Raw genomic sequence first — 20659 nt, forward strand, 5'->3', positions numbered from 1 at the left:
TGTTTCAGCATGATAATACACAATTCCTGGAAGCTGAAAATGTCCCAGTTCTTCCATGGCCTGCATACTCACCAGACATGTCACCCATTGAGCATGTTTGGGATGCGCTTGATCGACGTGTACGACAACGTGTTCCAGTTCCTGCCAATATCCAGCAACTTCGCACAGCCATTTAAGAGGAGTGGAACAATATTCCACAGGCCACAATCAACAGCCTGATTAACACTAGTTTACCTTTATTTAACTAGGCAAGTAAGTTAAGAACAAATTCATATTTACAATGACGGCCTACACCGGCCAAACCCGGACGACGCTGGGCCAATTGTTCGCCGCCCTATGGGACTCCCAATCACGGCCGGTTGTGATACAGCCTGGAATCGAACCAGGGGGTCTGTAGTGATGCCTCAAGCACTGAGATGCAGTGCCTTAGACCGCTGCGCCACTCGGGATGTGTTGCGCTGCATGAGGCAAATAGTGGTCACACCAGATACTGAATGGTTTTCTGATCCACGCCTCTACCTGCTTTTTCTTTTCTGTATCTGTGACCAACATATGCATATCTGTATTTCCAGTCATGTGAAATCCATAGATTAGGGCCTAATGAATTTGTTTCAATTGACTGATTTCCTTATATGAACTGTAAATTAGTAGAGTCTTTGAAATTGTTGCATGTTCCGTTTACATTTTTTGTTCTGTATAATTACAAAGAGAAAATTGGGTTTTAGAGACTGAGCACTCAGCATTCTCTCTCCTGCACGCGGTGTCTGAACGGTTTGGCCCATAAGTGTCACTGGACTCATCTGAAGTCGATAATGCTAATGTGCCAACTTCTGTCTGTAGCTTCCGAACCGTTTGGGCTATATGACCCCACTGTGGAAAGGGGTGGCTCTCACGAACATGATGGGGTTCTCTGTTTTGCTCTACTACTCCCACAAGTGTCACGGGACTCATCTGAAGGTAACCCATACATAACCCATTTTGTGTTCCAAAAAGCCAAATTCAATATTTAATCAAATATTTGTTATATATAATTTTTTGGGGTTACCTAAAGGGGTCCTAAAATTCAAAATCAAATAACTAAATGATCACCCACGTCCATAGTGTCTTTCTCTGTTTTCTCCCTACCTCAACTGCACTGTCTTCTGCAGCAGCAGATGATCTGTCGATGCTAAGCCTAGTATAATTTCTCAGCACAGACACAGTCACAGCACTCGGACCAGCAAAACCAAAACTTTTAGAAAATAAGTTGATTCATTTCACACATTTAGCAGCGTCGGCCTCATGAGCGTTTTTTTAGTCGCTAACTTTTTCGGCACCACCTTTCCATCTTTTACGATCCATGACCTTGGCTGACTGACAACAGAGATTCAGAGCGGGTCTCTGAATGTGCATTTTTGCGCAACCTCAGTTTAGCCTATCAGAAACCTGGCGGTGACCATCTGGTGGGGTGCGGCGGCCGTTGCCCACCGATCAGGCAAATGCTCAAATATATTATTATGACAACAGAGAAATTGCGCAAAAATCCTAAAAAAAATATATCTAAACAGGCCACTGGCTCCTTTTTTTGCACCAGCCCACCCAACAAAAAGATGGTCCATCTGGCATTTGCCAGAATTGCTAGATGGCCAATCTCATTGTTCTATCTGTGGAGAAGTTGGTTGCCAGGAAGTGGGGCGAATGAAATTCATTTTTCACAGTTGGTGATGGCGGATGTCGAAATCGACACCATGAAGAATTACCACATAGCCTTTGAGAGAATAAACCCCAATACGAGTCGTTACCCCTACTGTATCGTGTGGACACCTATCCCCGTACTATCGTGAGTTCCCGGAGTAAACTTGCATGTCTGCTTTGTCGTGTTTTGTGCGTGATTCATAATCATAGTGGGCTAGTTATTGGTGACAGCTCGGTAGCTAACGTTTGCTAGCTGGCTAACCAGTTGCTATCAGTTTGCTTATCAGCTGTTTTTAAGCCCATACAGTCGGTTAGAAATACCGATATGTTCCGAGGACAAAGCTTGTCAAATTTTAAACGGTGGCTTTTCTTTTTTCGACATATACGGTCAGGGACACTTGACAGCGTAGCCCAGGGGCTAATTAGCATTTGCTGGCTTCGTAAAGGCACACATGCAAGCTTGGTTACAATAACTTTAGCGAAATGGCTGCAATGTATCCTAATGATTAATCCAACCAGCTGGCGTTATATCAAAGCAGCTTGACGCAATCTATCAGTTTCAGCGAGGCCACTCGCTACATAGTAACAAAGCCACGAGCTGTTACAGTAGTTTAAAGTGACATCATCCTCACAGACAGGTCGTTGGCATTTTGCACATTATAAGTTTTTATCAGGCTACCAAAACAAAATGGGCTGATTTCTATGGTTTGGCTGTTTCAAAACAGAAATGTATTTTATTAGCTATATTTCAATCTGATTGTGTTGTAGGGAGTGTATTTTGGATCAAGGAGGAGACAGATACAGGATGCGTCCTTAATGGCACCCTATTCCCTTTATAGTGCACTACTTTTGGCTCTGGTCAGAATTTGTGCACTAATGAGAATAGGGTGGTATTTGGGGCACACTGACAGTGCTCAGCACCCGCTTTTTACCCAACAACCCACTCGCCCCCCACATAAGATCTCTCTCTGCCTAGTATTTAGGTCGGCACCACTGCATTGCACTCTTGGATCAGACATTATCTAGGATGCCTCCTCAGTGTTGTGCCCCTCTTTCCTGCGCCATTTCACTATTGCAAAAGAGCATCTCTTGAATGCATACTGTAAGGGTATCATTGGTATAAATCAATTATATGTAGATGAGTCAGCGAAATGCTCTAGTGGGCTGCCAGATTTATGAGCAAAGAATGTTGTTTTTGCGTCCCAAATGGCACCCTATTCCCTATGTAGTGCATTACTTTGGGCCCTGGTCAAAATTAGTGCAACATAAAGAAATAGGGTGCCATTTGGAACTCAATCGCTGTAGCTCAATGCAGTTACTCCTCGATCAGACCGACAGTGTCATTGCATTACATTACATTATAGTCATTTAGCAGACACTCTTATCCAGAGTGACTTACAGTTAGTTAGTGAGTGCATACATTTTTTTCCCTCTTGTTTTTTCTCCCATTTATTTTTTCATACATGCATCAATGCTGTGGAATAAATTCTGCAGTCAAACTTTTGTCATTTTGTAATCCCACATTTTTTGTGGATAACATTCACCTTTTGCTACTATTTCTGTCAAGTCTACGCATACAATTTGATGCATACGTTGGATAAACCTAACGTATGCACCACCCAGAATGCACTGCAACTGCAACGCAATGCTGCAAGGCAAACGCAGCGTTCCATTGGAAATGAATGTACTTCTGGTGTATCAAAACGCAATGACGCTGTCGGTGTGATCGAGGCGTAAGAGAACGATACACTGCCCTGTCTGTCTGTTCATTTGATCAGTTAGGCTACAGTGCCTTCAGAAAGTATTCACACCCCTTGACTTTTTCCACATTTTGTTGTGTTATAGCCTGAATTTAAAATTGATTAAATGAAGATGTTTTGGTCACTGGCCTACACACAATACCCCATAATGTCAAAGTGGAATTATGTTTTTAAAATTAACTACAAATGAAAAGCTGAAATGTCTTGAGTCAATAAGTATTCAACCCCTTTGTTATGGCAAGCCTAAATATGTTAAGGTTTAAACATTTGCTTAACAAGTCACAATAAGTTGCATGGACTCACTCTGTGTGCAGTAATAGTGTTTAACATTATTTTTGAATGACTACCTAATCTCTGTACCCTACACATACAATTATCTGTATGGTCGCTGAGTTGAGCATTGAATTTTAATCCACAAAAACCAGGGAGGTTTTCCAATGCCTCGCTAAGAAGGGCACCTATTGGTAGATGGGTAAAGATAAAAAAAAGCAGACAGTGAATATCTCTTTGAGCATGATGAAGTTATTAATTACACTTTGGATGGTGTATCAATCAGTCACTATAAAGATACAGGCGTCTTTCCTAACTCAGTTGCCGGAAGGAAGGAAGGAAACCGTTCAAGGATTTCACGGAGGCCAATGGTGACCTTTAAGACAGAGTTTTAATGGCTGTGATAGGAGAAAACTTAGGATGGATCAACAATATTGTAGTTACTCCACAATACTAACCTAATTGACAGAGTGAAAAGAAGGAAGCCAGTACAAAAATATTCCAAAACATGCATCCTGTTTGCAACAAGCAACTAAAGTAATACTGCAAAAAATTTGGCAAAGCAATTAACTTTTTGTCCTGAATACAACATGTTATGTTTTGGGCACCACTCTCCATATTTTCAAGCATAGTGGAGACTGCATCATGTTATGGGTATGCTTCTAATCATTAAGGACTGGGGAGTTTTTCAGGATAAAAAAATAAACTAAATGGAGCTAAGCACAGGCAAAATCCTAGAGGAAAACCTGGTTAGGTCTGCTTTTTACCAGACACTGGGAGATGAATTCACCTTTCAGCAGGACAAAAACCTAAAACACAAGGCCAAATCTACACTGGAGTTGCTTACCAAGAAGACAGTTAATGTTCCTGAGTGGCCGAGTTACAGTTTTGACTTAAAACTCCTTGAAAACCTATGGCAAGACTTGAAAATGGTAGTCTAGCAATGATCAACAACCAATTTGACAGAGCTTGAAGAATTAAAAAAAAGAATCATGGGCAAATATTGTAGAATCCAGGTGTGCAAAGTTCTTAGAGACTTACCCAGAAAGACTCACAGTTGTAATTGCTGCCAAAGGTGATTGTAACATGTATTGATTCAGGGGTGTGAATACTTATATAAATTAGATATTTCTGTATTTCATTTTCAATACATTTGCAAAAATGTGTTAAAACATGTTTTCACTTTGTCATTATGCGGTATTGTGTGTGGATGGTTGAGAAAATACATTGATGTAATCCATTTTGAATTCAGGCTGTAACACAACAAAATGTGGAATAAGTCAAGGGCTATGAATACTTTCTAAAGGCACTGTATATCCCATGTAGGAATTGAAGATAACCTTTGCTTTGAAAGTCATCCACAGTGAATAAATTGATGTGTAAATCCCAAATAACTCAACAATTAGTTATTTATGTTTTATTTTTATTTATTTTATTGTGACAGTCAAGGGCAGGCTATTATTTGATCTTTAATGTCTATTGAAATCGTATTCTTATTATTCAGATGGCCAGGGGTGCAACTTTCACACAGTCTGAAATTGCATTTTAGTCCCGCCCAGTTTTACCATTGCACTTTGATACAAAATGCGGCATGGGTGTGCTTTAGGAGCATGCGGACGCCTCAGAGAGGTCGGTAGGCTGTTTGGAGGGTTCAGCCGGCTGGATTTAGGACCGCACGGGCGGACAGGCTGTGTGAAGGCAAAGCTTCTGAAAGGCTGGCTTACAAGCCGGGAGAGTTGAATAGAGGCAGTTGCTGTCAATGTGTATGTGTTACGCTCTTTCTCTGAGTTGTAAAAGCAAGCAGAGGAGAAACTGGCTACTATTTAGTTGACTGATGTAGCTGGCAAGGTAACTGCTGTTTGACTTCACAGAAAAAAATAACTAGCATTTATTCCCAGTGCTGAGCTAGTAGTGTAACTGACATGTAACGTTAGCTAATATTTCATCCCCTCTCGACTGAGGGGAGTGAATTATCTAGCTAGCTAGCTACCACAGCCAGTTCAGCTATAACCTCTAGCTATCTGTCAGATAGTAATAATAGCCACCTCATCTCGCTATCTAACAGCTGTTGTTTGTATGGAAATGTTTTGTATCCTTAGCAGGATCAGATGAGGACAGGTGTCCCAGCAGGGTCAGACAGCCAGGGAAGACCAGTCTACGGAGCTCAGGTGAAATTGTGCAGTATTAACAATATCAGTGAATGATACAAAGTTCCATCTTGAGTTGATGGGTAGACCTACAGTGGCTACAGGACAGCATCTTAAGCTTAAAACTACAGTTGGGGATCTGGGAATAATGGTAATTGTAATAATTGAACCATTGATTGTATTCTTGGATAATATAATGTAGGGCTGGGCGGTATACCGTATTTTACGATATACCGGTATTGATGCACGGACCGGTTTGGGTTTTGACTTTACCTTCTATAATAGTATTTGAATGTTTGGTTTGCTAAATGTGATACGGCGTGTGTAACATCCAGTTTTATAGTTTACTCTGCTACTTGAGTCATCTCTCTCTGCTCTCTCTCTCCATGCCGCTTCCCACACAGACCTAGCCCCGCCCACTGTCACTCAAGGAGCACATTTGTTGTTCCTCGACCACGAGACATTTGCGTTAGGTCTGCATGGTCAATGCAGCACATGCAACAACGTTGATGACAATGATGCTGTTTTCACTTTGCTGCTTAATATAAATCCACTAGCGTTCTATAATTACTCTATTAGTTTGTTTTTCTTACATCTGCAAACAGCTAGTTTGTCTTTTCTTAGCAAGTTGGACCTAAATCGTGTTAGCCGCTAATGCTAATCGCTAGCTAGCTAATAAATGTACTGAGTCAGAGCAAACGTAACTAGCTATACAGCCTGATAGCACCTAAATCAGCATGTTGTTTGTGCAACCGTATCTTCTAAATCAGAGGAATACGTGAAGCATGAATATGTTAGCTACTTGATGTAGCAAAGAGAAAACATTAAATGTAGACAGATTATAGGGTCCCATAGGAAACACTTATCAACACTTTGGTTCCTACCCTGGCATTTTCATTCGTTGTCATGTCAAACAACACTGTATTCAAAGTGCCCACTATTATATTCTAATTATAGAATTAGAATAATCATTATATTTCCATGATTCCAACAGTTCATAGACACACCCTATGTTTGAATAAAATCAACTATATGTAGGCTAGTGAGCTTGTCTGATGCTTTAAGTACTGTGATAAAAAATTAAGACACACAAATCACTAAAGAGGGAGCCAGAGATCAATATAGCCTAACCAGAAGAAAAAAACCTCCGCCTGCTGCTGCTGACCTTTGCAGATTCTGCCATTACTCTCATGAAGTTGCCGGTAATAGGGTACACCAGTGGTAGGCAAACTTTTCCATTTGGTGTGCCAAGTTGTCGTACCATTTCTACTGATCTGCGTGCCAGTTATGATTTTTGTGGAACAGTTTCATTTCTTTTATAATAAAGTCTTCATATCTCAAAATCAATGTCATGTGGTTAATAAAAAGTATATCTTAAATTAAAATGATACAAATCGGAAAGTAAATTCCATTGCCAATAGCCTATGTAGAAATAGCCCTACATAAAGACAACAAATAAAAAATTGCAGCCCGCAGGTAGAAAATATCCTGATAAAAATAAATATCTTATAAATCACATTGGCTACCCATGGCCCGTCTGCAAGGAACTTGAAACATTGTATCAACTATTAACTTGGTCTGACCCAAAGCTTGTGCTAGCAAACTTGCAACATTGTATATTCTGGGCCCTCAGCTTTTCCTGCACCAGTGAGCTCCGGACAGACACAGCTGTATGCTCTTTGCGCAAGGGATAAGAAGTAATCAGGTAGGCCTATTTTATGACAGAGCGTTACATTTTTTTCCCCTTTCATGCTGAGTGGTTATCAAAAGGGAGAGCTGTATTTTTTTTCGAATTAGCTATGGTGAGGAACTATTGTCATTCTCAATGGATATAAAAACAGACTTAATTTACTTGCAGTTTGAGGCAAAGAAAAAATTACTTTGAGAAGCTTCACAGTGATGGTGAGTTAAGACAATCAGAAATATTATCATATCCTTACTCAAGATTGACAGGAGCGCTTCAAATAAAAGACAATGAATAAATTGACAACTCGTAAATGGAACGAAATAAACCAAAACTTGTTTCTCACAAATGTAGCCTAGGTTGTTGCGCTCTGCAAACAACCTGTCCACTCCTACAATGAGAACGGTAAGACTGTAATAATAATATATTGAATGCATTAACAGAGATTGTGTAACCCAACAAACATTGTAGATAATAAATTATGGGAATTAACAGTAAATGTACTACTGGTAATACTGGTTTGCCATCCCCGCAGCCTCCGCAATGGATTAGTCCACTGCCAGTGCTCGACTAAAAAAAGATTGTTCGACCAACAGCCTATTGACCAAACAATCGACCAGTCGACTAAATGGGGTTATCCCTACGTCATACCGTCATTTAAAAAAGAATACCATGATATGATATTTTGACCATATCGCCCAGCCCTAATATAATGTATTCTTTGTCATACCTCATCTGAGCAGGATCAGATGGTGACAGGGGTCTCAGCAGATTCAGGCAGCCAGGAAAGCCCAGTCTGTGATGTAGATGAGGTGCACTTTTGCAGATACAACACTTTATTCTCTCTGTGCAGCAAACACTGGACAACCCAGATGCTTCAAAGGTTGAAACTATTTTAAGGCAGTCAGACAAACTTCAAGTCTAAACTGTATCAAGGGTTGATAGAGGCTTTTCCCGATGACACAAAACATGTCAAACAAAAATGTGAGGAAGACCTGGTAGACGCTATTGATGATGATGAGTGGATACAGATATGTTTGAATGCCCAGTCATGTTCATATAATCTCAGACATTAATTACTGCAGTTTAAGACCATCCATAGAATGTACTATATGCCAGTGAAACTGAATAACATGCACTCAGAAATGTTATTCCTCTGCTGGAGGTGTAAAACACAAAAGGGAACATAGTTGCACATGCTATGGTCTTGTGAAGGCTGGCTGAATTTCTGGCAAAGAGTATGTTATTTTATCTCAGCATGTTTACAGATTCTCCCTTCTCCTTATTTTTGTTTGCTTGGAAATGTTGATGCTGGAGTCTGTTATCAGAAGAAACTGTGTAACCAAACATTTATAGTGGCTAAGAAATGCATTGCTATTAATTGGAAGGTTGGTTGTCCTCCAACAATGTCACAATGGATGGCAGAAATGTCAAGTTATGTATCCCTAGATTTGATTTAACGGTGTACTGGGCAACTTTCATAAGGTCTGGATGCCTTATATGGAATACTGTACGACAAAAGGATTCTGTATTGAAAACATGCCCACGTCAGGGGAGATACCTATTTAGGCAATCCCTAGTTGCTGGGCTACTCAGTCCTGGCCCTGGGGGTCTGCCGTCCTGTGGGTTGTCACTCTGGTCTTGGCCTAACACACCTGAAACCAATAAATAATGTTTCACTAAGATCCTAAAGCTGACTGGGGTGTATTGTGTTGGGGTGCTGCAGGGCTGTAGACCCCTAGGGACAGGACGGGGCAACCCAGCTATATTGTGTGCAAGTAAAAAGAGCTCTACAGTATTATTAGGCCTATGTTATGAATTATATGGAGGATGTACTGTTACTGTGTGTTAATGTATATGTGTATGTGTACTTTTATTTCCAAGCTTTTCCATTGAAAAAAAAAAAAAAGTGGGAAGGAAATTGTGTTGGGAGAGAGTTGAGTTATTGACTAGACAGGTGGGGGTCGGGTGTGCAGGCGGCTCGGGCTGGCTGGGCCCAAATTAACTTTAAGAGTTAATTTGTTAGGCTAGTGGTTAAAGGTGCAACACAATATTGTTGTTCTAAATGAAGACGGCTAGAAGGGCCATCGGCTAGAAGGGCCGTCATATTGGATTGTGTAGAAATGCAGGAAATTAACTTTAGATCCCCCCAAAAAAATTGTGGGGGAGGACCCCCAGACCCCCTGCCAGGTTATGTCCCCCACACTTCTAAAACCAAAGTTGCATCCCTGCAGATGGCTGCTACCGTTCATTGGACACATGGGAATCTGCACCTCTTCTGGTATCATCCGGGACTTTGCTGGACCCTACTTTGTCTCTGTGAGTACTTCTGTTCTTCCTCTCCTCTTCTGTTTTTTTTTACTACCCTCTTTTTCTGTTCTTTCTCTCAAGCGGCAGAAGAAAATTGACCCATATTGTCAAATTGTGTATGGTTCACACTGCAGCTCTTTGCCCAAACTTTAAAAAGGCCTCTTTAAGGACTGAAGGACGCAAGGGAAAACTCAATTTTCTTCTGACTTCTTTTATTTAATTCCAGTTCGTTAGTTAGTTAGTTAGGTTGATAACCTTTAAAGGCAAAACACAAAAATAAATATACATTACTTCAAGTAAGGTCATTTCAAATTAAATATATAATCTCAATGTAGTCATTATCTAAATTATACTATATATACTAAATTAGACAATTGGTCTCAATTCTCAACACAAATAAACACCTAACTGGCAACAATTTTACACAACAATGTCCATGTGCCTACCGGTTGAGTCTCCAGAATCCTAAATGAGCTGAATGTGTATGAATGAGAGTCTCCTCTTCCATGATGGAATTCCAGTGACATGCTTTTTTCACCAAACATTTCACCACCTGCTATCACAAAGGTGCACCAGTATATATGTTCCCCAGGGAAACACAAGCTAATGATGGGTTCCACAATGCATACACTTTTTTGCCCCCTGCTGGTGTTTTATCTTTGAAATAAATTGAAAATGTGAATGCCTTGAATATGAATACCTGTCTTTTGACGCAACACATATCATTTGGCTGAATTCCTGATAGGCCTAAACACTACACACACTGGCATTGATTTAGGGCTCATTTCCCAGACCAAGATTAAGCCTACTCCTGTAGATTAATCTTGGTTGGGGGGAAACCGGCCTTCACTGTTCCAGGATGTTGAGCTTTGTCTGTAATACTTGTTAGAATTATTGTTATAAGAGTTTCCACGACAGCACAAACAGATTTGTGAACAGGCAAAGAGCTGGTTTTAAACCACATTGAAATACCTCTCAGCTGCCTGTAGAGGTAGTGAACTATAGATCTACATTACTAGATCTGCAAGCAGAACCTTATAATAATAATAATAATATGCCATTTAGCAGACGCTTTTATCCAATGCGACTTACAGTCATGTGTGCATACATTTTTACGTATGGGTGGTCCCGGGGATCGAACCCACTACTCTGGCGTTACAAGCGCCATGCTCTACCAATTGAGCTACAGAGGACCACATATTGAAGTCGTATGTCAAGTGCTGCTCCTTGCAGTGATATATATATATATATATATATATATATATATATATATATATATATATATATATATATATATATATATATATATATATATACAGTGGGGGAAAAAAGTATTTAGTCAGCCACCAATTGTGCAAGTTCTCCCACTTAAAAAGATGAGAGAGGCCTGTAATTCTCATCATAGGTACACGTCAACTATGACAGACAAATTGAGAAAAAAATCCAGAAAATCCCATTGTAGGATTTTTTTATGAATTTATTTGCAAATTATGGTGGAAAATAAGTATTTGGTCACCTACAAACAAGCAAGATTTCTGGCTCTCACAGACCTGTAACTTCTTCTTTAAGAGGCTCCTCTGTCCTCCACTCGTTACCTGTATTAATGGCACCTGTTTGAAGTTGTTATCAGTATAAAAGACACCTGTCCACAACCTCAAACAGTCACACTCCAAACTCCACAATGGCCAAGACCAAAGAGCTGTCAAAGGACACCAAAAACAAAATTGTAGACCTGCACCAGGCTGGGAAGACTGAATATGCAATAGGTAAGCAGCTTGGTTTGAAGAAATCAACTGTGGGAGCAATTATTAGGAAATGGAAGACATACAAGACCACTGATAATCTCCCTCGATCTGGGGCTCCACGCAAGATCTCACCCCGTGGGGTCAAAATGATCACAAGAACGGTGAGCAAAAATCCCAGAACCACACGGGGGGACCTAGTGAATGACCTGCAGAGAGCTGGGACCAAAGTAACAAAGCCTACCATCAGTAACACACTACGCCGCCAGGGACTCAAATCCTGCAGTGCGAGACGTGTCCCCCTGCTTAAGCCAGTACATGTCCAGGCCCGTCTGAAGTGCATTTGGATGATCCAGAAGAGGATTGGGAGAATGTCATATGGTCAGATGAAACCAAAATATAACTTTTTGGTAAAAACTCAACTCGTCATGTTTGGAGGACAAAGAATGCTGAGTTGCATCCAAAGAACACCATACCTACTGTGAAGCATGGGGTTGGAAACATCATGCTTTGGGGCTGTTTTTCTGCAAAGGGACCAGGACGACTGATCCGTGTAAAGGAAAGAATGAATGGGGCCATGTATCGTGAGATTTTGAGTGAAACCCTCCTTCCATCAGCAAGGGCATTGAAGATGAAACGTGGCTGGGTCTTTCAGCATGACAATGATCCCAAACACACCGCCCGGGCAACGAAGGAGTGGCTTCGTAAGAAGCATTTCAAGGTCCTGGAGTGGCCTAGCCAGTCTCCAGATCTCAACCCCATAGAAAATCTTTGGAGGGAGTTGAAAGTCTGTGTTGCCCAGTGACAGCCCCAAAACATCACTGCTCTAGAGGAGATCTGCATGGAGGAATGGGCCAAAATACCAGCAACAATGTGTGAAAACCTTGTGAAGACTTACAGAAAACGTTTGACCTGTGTCATTGCCAACAAAGGGTATATAACAAAGTATTGAGAAACTTTTGTTATTGACCAAATACTTATTTTCCACCATCATATGCCAATAAATTCATAAAAAATCCTACAATGTGATTTTCTGGATTTTTTTTTCTCATTTTGTCTGTCATAGTTGACGTGTACCTATGATGAAAATTACAGGCCTCTCTCATATTTTTAAGTGGGAGAACTTGCACAATTGGTGGCTGACTAAATACTTTTTTTCCCCACTGTATATATCATACTTATTACTGCGGGCGCTGCCTTGGGACTCGACTGGGGACTAGGTTTCAAGAGAAGAAGAGTCTAAATAGCAGTGTGTGTGTGTGTGCTCACTATTACATTGGCCTTCCTGGAAGAACTTGTCAGGGAAATAGAAGTCATCTCAGGGATCAATAAAAAGTTAAATATGGTCTGTTAACTCCCTGAAGCTCCCCTACAAGTACACTGCTACTAGCACCCTGTGTTGGCCCCAAAAAGAAAATCACTTTTTTGGGATTGCTAAATTGAATAAGAAAGACTATATATACACCATAGGATTAACCTGGTCTGTAAGAACTAAAGACGAAACCCCTCTGCCACCACTTTCTCCACCATGAGCTTTTCTAAATGTTAGCATAATGTTTGTTCTAGCTCCGGGATGGGCACTTTGGTAGGCCCATGGATCAATTTCCAAAAACTAAACTAAACTCAGTCAGGGTCTCAATTTACTGTTGAGAGTTAGAATTGTTTCAGTTTCAAGTTTTAATGTCACATGCACAAGTACAATGAAATGCCTTTCTTGCAGTGGCGATTTTAGCATGTAAATCTTGTTAGGGCAAAGTCCCCCCCCCCCAACAAAAATTGGGATGCATGCCAGCAAAGCCACAACACAACACAACACAGCACTAAACAATACATTCATTGCACTATAACGGTGACAAACGGTGCCCACAAATTGTTAGGTCTTACATAAAGCTGTCCCAATACAGAGTTTTCTTTTCAGCACCATGGTGTGAATCCTTACAACCTGGCTATCAGCGGCACCTTGTCAAACCACTCATTGTTGAATGTGTGTAATGTTTATGTCCAATGGCCGATGAGCATCGATACGTTTTATCTTTAATTTCTCTTCATATAACAATGATTGAAAAGGATTTGCCAGTAGATTGTCGACTTGATTCATGATGATGACTGCTTGTCTAGCTTGCTAGCTAAGATTTTGAAAGTATGATGTGGACATGATCAGTCCAATCAAAGCAACGGTAGATATAACATGATTTTACATTTTATCTGTGGCCAATGACCTTGAGCCTTCTTGGATTGGCACTTCTGATGTAAATCTATGGTAGCACCCAAAGGGGCTTTAATTTTCAAGCTCTCCCCGTATATTTTGCGGTGACGTAGTGTCCCCATGAGTGACAGAACACTGAGCCAATCACGGTGCAACTAGAGAACATTACCAACCCGTACGCTCCGTATTTTCCTGCTGGCTGCCCCACCACCACAGAAAGCTAGACTGAAACACCTGCATTTTGGAGCTGCCTTACTCAAGAAAGCGGCTTTATTAACTCAATGATATATTTTTAAAAAAATACATTGTTTGCAAACTGATATGTGATACGTGTTAATGATAAAATAACATGCAAAACAAACTTTTTTGCTAAAAAGTTGGTGCTCAAAACAGGTGGGGCTTTGCACCACCTGCCCTAAATGACAGGTCGCCACTGCTTTCTTGCAAGCTCTAACCCCAACAATGCAGTCATCAATAACAATGTACTGTAATACTAAAAATAACAAGGTAGAACAAAACACACGAGATATAAAAATAAGAAGAACACTATAAAGTAAGTAAGCATAGTATATACAGGGTCAGTTCCAGTACCATATTTACAATGTGCAGGGATACTGGATCGATAGAGGTAGATATGTATAGGGGTAAGGTGACTAGGCATCAGGATATATGATAAACAGAGTAGCAGCAGCGTATATGATGATTCTATGTGAGTGGATGTGTGTATAGTCAGTATAAATGTATGTGCATTTTATGTGTGTAATCATGGTCGAATTACGACCGGGGGCCCCATTGATTTTATTAGTCACTTTCACTCAGATATCATATTAAAAACTGCTAACATTTCTCTTCATCCTATGGCAAAATGTGTAGAATTGTAGGAAATTAGCTGTGAAACTGCACATTTTTCTCTCCACCCCATGGCAAAATGAGTAAAATGTTGCAAATTAGTTATGTAAAATTACAAAATCATCTCTCTGCCCCATGGCAAAATGTGTAGAATTGCAGCTAACTTGCTTTAAAACTGCAACATTTTCTCTACGCCGCATGGCAAAATGTAGAATAGAATTGCATGAAATTAACTCTAAAACAAAACTGAAGCATGCTGACGCTTTAACGCGCTCGCACACACACACACCAGTGCCACGCTAGCACCTCCTGGGTTGTCTTTTATATTGCATGTTATTTTTCTTTGTGTTTTATTGCAGGAAGACAACATGGCCTTTGGGAGACCAACAAAGTAAGTAAATGAAATGTTCTGGGGTGTGTTTATTCTTATACCGATGACTGAAATATGTATTGTCCTCTTCAAGGTAAAATCAGTAGAGGGATATTAAAACCTCAGCATCTTTTCTCAACATACAGTGGGGTCCTAAATGATTGACACCCTTGATAAAGATGAGCAATAATGACTGTATAAAATAAAGAATTCTGTGAAATTCTACTATTTTATGCTTGTACAATTGCTCAGAGAAAGAGATTTTGTTTAACAAGTTAAAAAAAAATTCTCATAAAGGTAGGGGTTAATCCTGAATTAATCGTGAATAATGATGAGTGAGCAAGTTACAGAGGGTCAAAGATCACACACCCCAAAACATGTTATTGGTAATGGTGAGAGGTTAGCATGTCTTGGGGTTATGATCTTTGACCCTCTATAACTTGCTCACTCATCATCGTTATTCATGATTCATTCAGGACATCATTCATTCTAAACTTTTTACTACTTTATTTATAAGAATATTTAGGGGTGTCAATCATTTTGACCCCTACCTTTTTTTGTGTGAAAAAAATGTATTACTTGTTAAACAACATTTATTTCTCTGAGCAATTGTATTGGTACAAAATAATATAAATTTAAAAAAATTTGAGCATACAATGTACATTTGTATTTTAATTATTTATTTTATACAGTCATTATTGCTCGTCTTTATCAAGGGTGTGAATAATTTCGGACCCCACTGTATCTTGAATTAAAGCACTTGTGCATTATTTATTATTTAAATTCAATTCTGGGAGAGAATATTGGTGCAGAGCAGTTAGCTTGGTCCCAGATCTATTTGTGCTGTATACCCAACTCAAGACAGCACAAACCGATCTGGGACCAACCAGGCTACAGAGTAGTAGTTGCTTTAGTTTCTGATAGATTCTCTGTGTATTTGAAGGTACTGGATGCTGGACGTAGCCAAGGTGTATGCTAGTGGCTCCAACGCCTGGGACACAGCAGTGCAAGACGCCTCAGAGGAGTATAAAAACAGAATGGTAAGGAATTGTGGGCGGAAGGTTCCAACTGGCAGGTCATCGGTTTGAATCCAAATTCTGACCGGGGGGTTCAATTGGGATTCTAGGTACACTACATGACCAAAGGCATGTGGACACCTGCTTGCTGAACATCTCATTCCAAAATCATGGGCATTAATATGGAGGTGGACCCCCCTTTGCTGCTATAACAGCCTCCACTCTTCTGGGAAGGCTTTCCACTAGATGTTGGAACATTGCTGCACTGTGTGCTCGATTTTAAACACCTGTCAGCAGCGGGTGTGGTTGAAGTAGCCAAATCAACTAATTTGAAGGGTTGTCCACATACTTTTGTATATATAGTGTACCATAGATGCTATCTCTTGCCGTTGTGCCTTTGAGCAAGGTACTGAACCCCTAAACCAGGGGTGTCAAACGTCCGGCCCGCGGGCCGGATCAGGCCCGCAAACGGGTTTAATCCGGCCCGCGAGATGATAAAAAAAAAAATATATATATATATATATTAATAATTTTGTAAAGTATAAAAATGCGCTGCAATTTTTCAATAAAATAAACTGCTGTTCCAATTGCGTCCACTGGATGGCGCAATAGCAATTGTGTTAAGCAAGCAAACTATTTATACCGGGGCAGAGCAAGTAGGTCAAGCACGTGCAGCCAATGAGCTACTTTGTTTTGCCCGCGATATTTATTACGGCTTCTACTTTTAACATTATGTGCTTTGGCACCCTCATTGCCCCAATATGTCTCTGTCAAAAAATAGAAAAGTGGACGCAGAGTGCAGAGTGTTCCAAGAAAAATTGTCATCCTATTTATTCACTGAATTGAATGGGAAAGCTGTATGTTTGGTGTGTTCAGAGCATGTTGCAGTGCTGAAAGAATATAACCTTCGTCGCCACTATGTGAGTCTTCATGCCGACAAATATGACAACTTTCAAGGACAGCTGAGATGAGAGAAGGTGAATGAACTGTTGGCGGGTCTGAAGAAACAGCAGTCTGTGTTTACTCACAGCCGAGACATCAGTGACGCTGCAGTGAAAGCTAGCTACCTCATTGCTAATGAAATCGCAGTGGCTTCAAAACCATTTAGTGAGGATGAATTTGTAAAAACATGCATGATGAAGGCAGCGGAGATTGTGTGCCCTGAAAAGCGGCAGGCTTTTGCAAATATCAGCCTGACAAGAAACACAGTTGCAGACAGGATTTCCGATCTTTCAGTGGATTTGGACAGCCAGTTGAAGCAAAAAGTAAAGTCATTTATTGCGTTTTCGGTTGCAATTGTTGAAAGCACGGACATTACAGATGTTGCACAACTGGCCATTTTCATCCGCGGAGTTGATGACACATTGACCGTCACCGAGGAGTTCGTGGAGTTGGTGCCGATGACAGATACAACGACAGCTGCTGATATTTTTACCGCACTCGTCGGCGCGCTGGACAGGGTCGGAGTGGACTGGTCCCGCGCTGTCAGCCTGGCTACAGATGGTGCGCCCTCAATGATCGGGAAAAAAGCAGGCGTTGTGACAAAGTTCAGAGAGAAAGTGCAATCTGCAAATGGAGGACGTGATTTTTTGACTTTTCACTGTATTTTGCACCAGGAGGCTTTGTGTTGCAAGTCATTAAAGATGGATAACGTCATGAAGGTGGTCATCCAAACTGTTAATTTCATCCGATCCAGAAGCCTGAATCACCGTCAGTTTGACAGCCTTCTCAGAGAGAAAGACCACATCTATGGCCTGCCATACCACACTGAGGTAAGATGGTTAAGCCGAGGTGCTGTGCTGAGGCGTTTCTTTGATTTACGAGAAGAAATTGAACAGTTCATGGAAGAAAAGGGCAAACCAGTGTTAGAATTTCATTCCGCAGAATGGATGCAGGACCTTGCATTTATGTTGGATGTTACAGAGCACCTGAATAACTTGAACAAACAGCTGCAAGGGCGCAACAAAGTTGTCACGCAGTATTATGACAGCATACGTTCTTTCAAGTTGAAGCTGTCATTGTGGGAGACGCAACTTGCCGGTGGTGATGCAGCTCACTTCCCCTGTCTGAAAAATGTGTGCGCGACCCAACATGTGGCAGACATGAAGCGGTTCAAAGATAAAATAACGGGACTGTTACGGGAGTTTGAGCAACGCTTTCAGATTTATGTTTATATGTTTTTATGTTGATGTGCTATTGTTTTTAATTGATTTTATTTTATTTGTATATTTAACCTATTCTTGACTCTGTGGTTCTTGCACTTGTTTGGGGAACAGGATTTCATTATTTTTATCTACATTTCTGCCTGAGAAATGACACCCTGATATAGTTCTGTGATCTGTGATATACTTCTGTGAGTCACTGAGGCATTGTGTGTTCTTTGTCCTCAGAACTTTCAAATAACTTGAGGTGTTTTATGATTAATAGTGATGTTGTGCTATTGGACACTGTCCTCAGGCTCCAGCTTTATGTTTATATGTTTTTATGTTGATGTGCTTAATAGTGATGTTGTGCTTGTACTATTTTGGACACACTGCCCTCAGGCTCCAGCTTTATGTTGTATGTTGATCGTATTAAAACAAAGAAAACAATCTGAAGTTGTTGTTTTTAAGTTATATATACCATGATTTTTCCGGTCCGGCCCACTTGGGAATAGATTTTCCTCCATGTGGCCCCTGAGCTAAAATGAGTTTGACACCCCTGCCCTAAACTGTTACAAGGGTGCTGCACCATACAAACGTTGATTGTACCTCTCTCTCCTTAGCACAACCTCTGCTGTGACAACTGTCACTCCCATGTGGCCATGGCTCTAAACCTGATGCGCTACGAGAACAAGACCTCGTGGAACATGATCAACCTCTGTCTGCTCTCCCTAGTCCACGGAAAACACGTCAGGTACTGAAATACTGACTGTCTGTCTCTCTTTCGGGCTGCTCTCCTTCAGCTATGACAACCATGTCAGGTACTGAGATAAAGCTGCAGAAATGGTTAAGGTCAAAAGAAACTCCTCCAGACTGCATTTGCATTGATGTTGTTAAGATTCACCACACTGTGACAACTTTTTTAGAGGCAGAACTGTATCTTACTTATGCTCCACAAGGCCATGTGAGGTAGGGCTGGATATTGCATGTGTGTACGCTCTGTACTCTCTGGGTCCCAGGGGCTGATATATATGTCATTGAATTTCCTCTGAATACAGAGAATCCTGGAGCACTCTGAGGGACAGACAGACAGACAGACAGAGGGCCTCCTGATGATTCTGTGGAGATATTAGGATTGAGTCTGATGTTGTGGTTGAAGGAATGTGACAGCTCGTCCCCATGCCCCCTCATGTGAGAGTGGTAGCGGGCAGGAGTCTCCCCACTAGCATACTACCTAGAGTGAACCCATGTATGCACGCAATCTGAGTGGTACTTATCCTAGTATGGACATTGGAGCGTAGCTATGTGAGTGGGTTGGTTGGTTGGACAGACACGTCACATGACCCTGGCCTGGCTGGATCTTAAGAGGTTGTCATGGCAACCACTTGAGCCTCTGTGTAATTGACTACGTGCGTGCAATCTCAGGTGTGTGCTGTCAAGACTATGGGGGAAATTAGGTGAAGAATTTGATTTTCATTCAGTCACTCCTCAGACCTCATATGGATGCTTACGTCTTGTGTTATTGTTGTTGTTCCAGAAAGCCAATGCCTCTCTCTCGCGCTCTCCCTCCTGCTCTCTCTGCTCCCCATCTGTATCGCCCACTCTCTTTACCCTCCCCCCTCTTTCTCTCTCTCTCTCCGTCCCCCTCTCTGTCCATCTCCCCTCTCTCTTCCCCTCCATCTCTGTCTCCCCTTTCCAGCTGTGCAGGGTTCCTGAAGACCTGGCTTCCCTTCCTCATGTTGATGGGTATCATCCTGACTGTGGCTCTGATAATTAACCTGCAATGACCAGCCAACCAGGTGGGAGGACACAGTTTACAGGGTTGCCAGGGGGCCCAGAGCAGAGGGGGAAGGGGGATGGACTCCCTGCAGGAGGGGGGCAAACAGGGAGGGAGTAAGGGAGGGAATGGGAACCCCCTGCAGGTTGGAAGTGACTGTTGAGGTGGGAGGTGTCACACTACACCTACTCTACTCTGATTGTGAGGACAGAGAGGAAAAAAGACATGCAATAAACCAACCAATGAGAGGAGAATGAAGGCCAAAACATCCTTCACTCAACTAAACACAAAGCCTGTTTGTTTCTAGGACCAGACAACCTGGCTTTCACTGGTGGCGTGCCCCTACTGAAGGAATACATTTGGATGGCAATTTTTGTTTCTTGTTTATTTTGGGGTTGAGAGTAATTGTTCTTGATGGACGGTAGCTTACTTATAAATGTTTTAATGCCCCCCACAAACATCCCAACTCCATGAATTTTTATGCAATTTTCAAATGTTTTGATTTTCAATGAAGGCCTACTATGGGGGTATAGACCAAGTAACCATCCATTACCTAGGAATGTGGAGGATGAGGATGTTGCCGGTTCTGTAGACTAGAGGAGCGATGGTAGCGGTGAAGGGGGCAGGGGTTGTTCTTTCTTTCAGGGGTAGTAGTCTTGTCTCCCACAGTGACAGCAGCATCCATGCCTTTCTCTCTCAGCCATGCTGAAACA

At 41.4% G+C, this 20659-nt stretch overlaps 1 protein-coding gene across 2 annotated transcripts in view; it reads left to right on the forward strand.

Moving 5' to 3' along the window:
* Positions 1-1635: 1635 nt before the first annotated feature.
* The window catches only part of LOC121586528 (transmembrane protein 222), a 29469-nt gene continuing 10445 nt past the window's right edge, over positions 1636-20659 (forward strand). Inside the window, exons 1-6 of one of the 2 annotated variants that reach the window (XM_041903279.2) lie at positions 1636-1819; positions 9770-9854; positions 15002-15033; positions 15956-16052; positions 18793-18923; positions 19869-19968. In XM_041903279.2, the coding sequence (XP_041759213.1) occupies positions 1704-1819; positions 9770-9854; positions 15002-15033; positions 15956-16052; positions 18793-18923; positions 19869-19956 (549 nt within the window). In that variant the 5' untranslated portion in view covers positions 1636-1703 and the 3' untranslated portion in view covers positions 19957-19968. Of the gene's footprint in view, positions 1820-9769; positions 9855-15001; positions 15034-15955; positions 16053-18792; positions 18924-19868; positions 20020-20659 lie in introns of those variants that run through there. The other variant, XM_041903278.1, reaches the window with a different exon arrangement.

The sequence above is a fragment of the Coregonus clupeaformis genome, chromosome 17 (assembly GCF_020615455.1).
Source record: "Coregonus clupeaformis isolate EN_2021a chromosome 17, ASM2061545v1, whole genome shotgun sequence".
Lineage (NCBI taxonomy): Eukaryota > Metazoa > Chordata > Actinopteri > Salmoniformes > Salmonidae > Coregonus > Coregonus clupeaformis.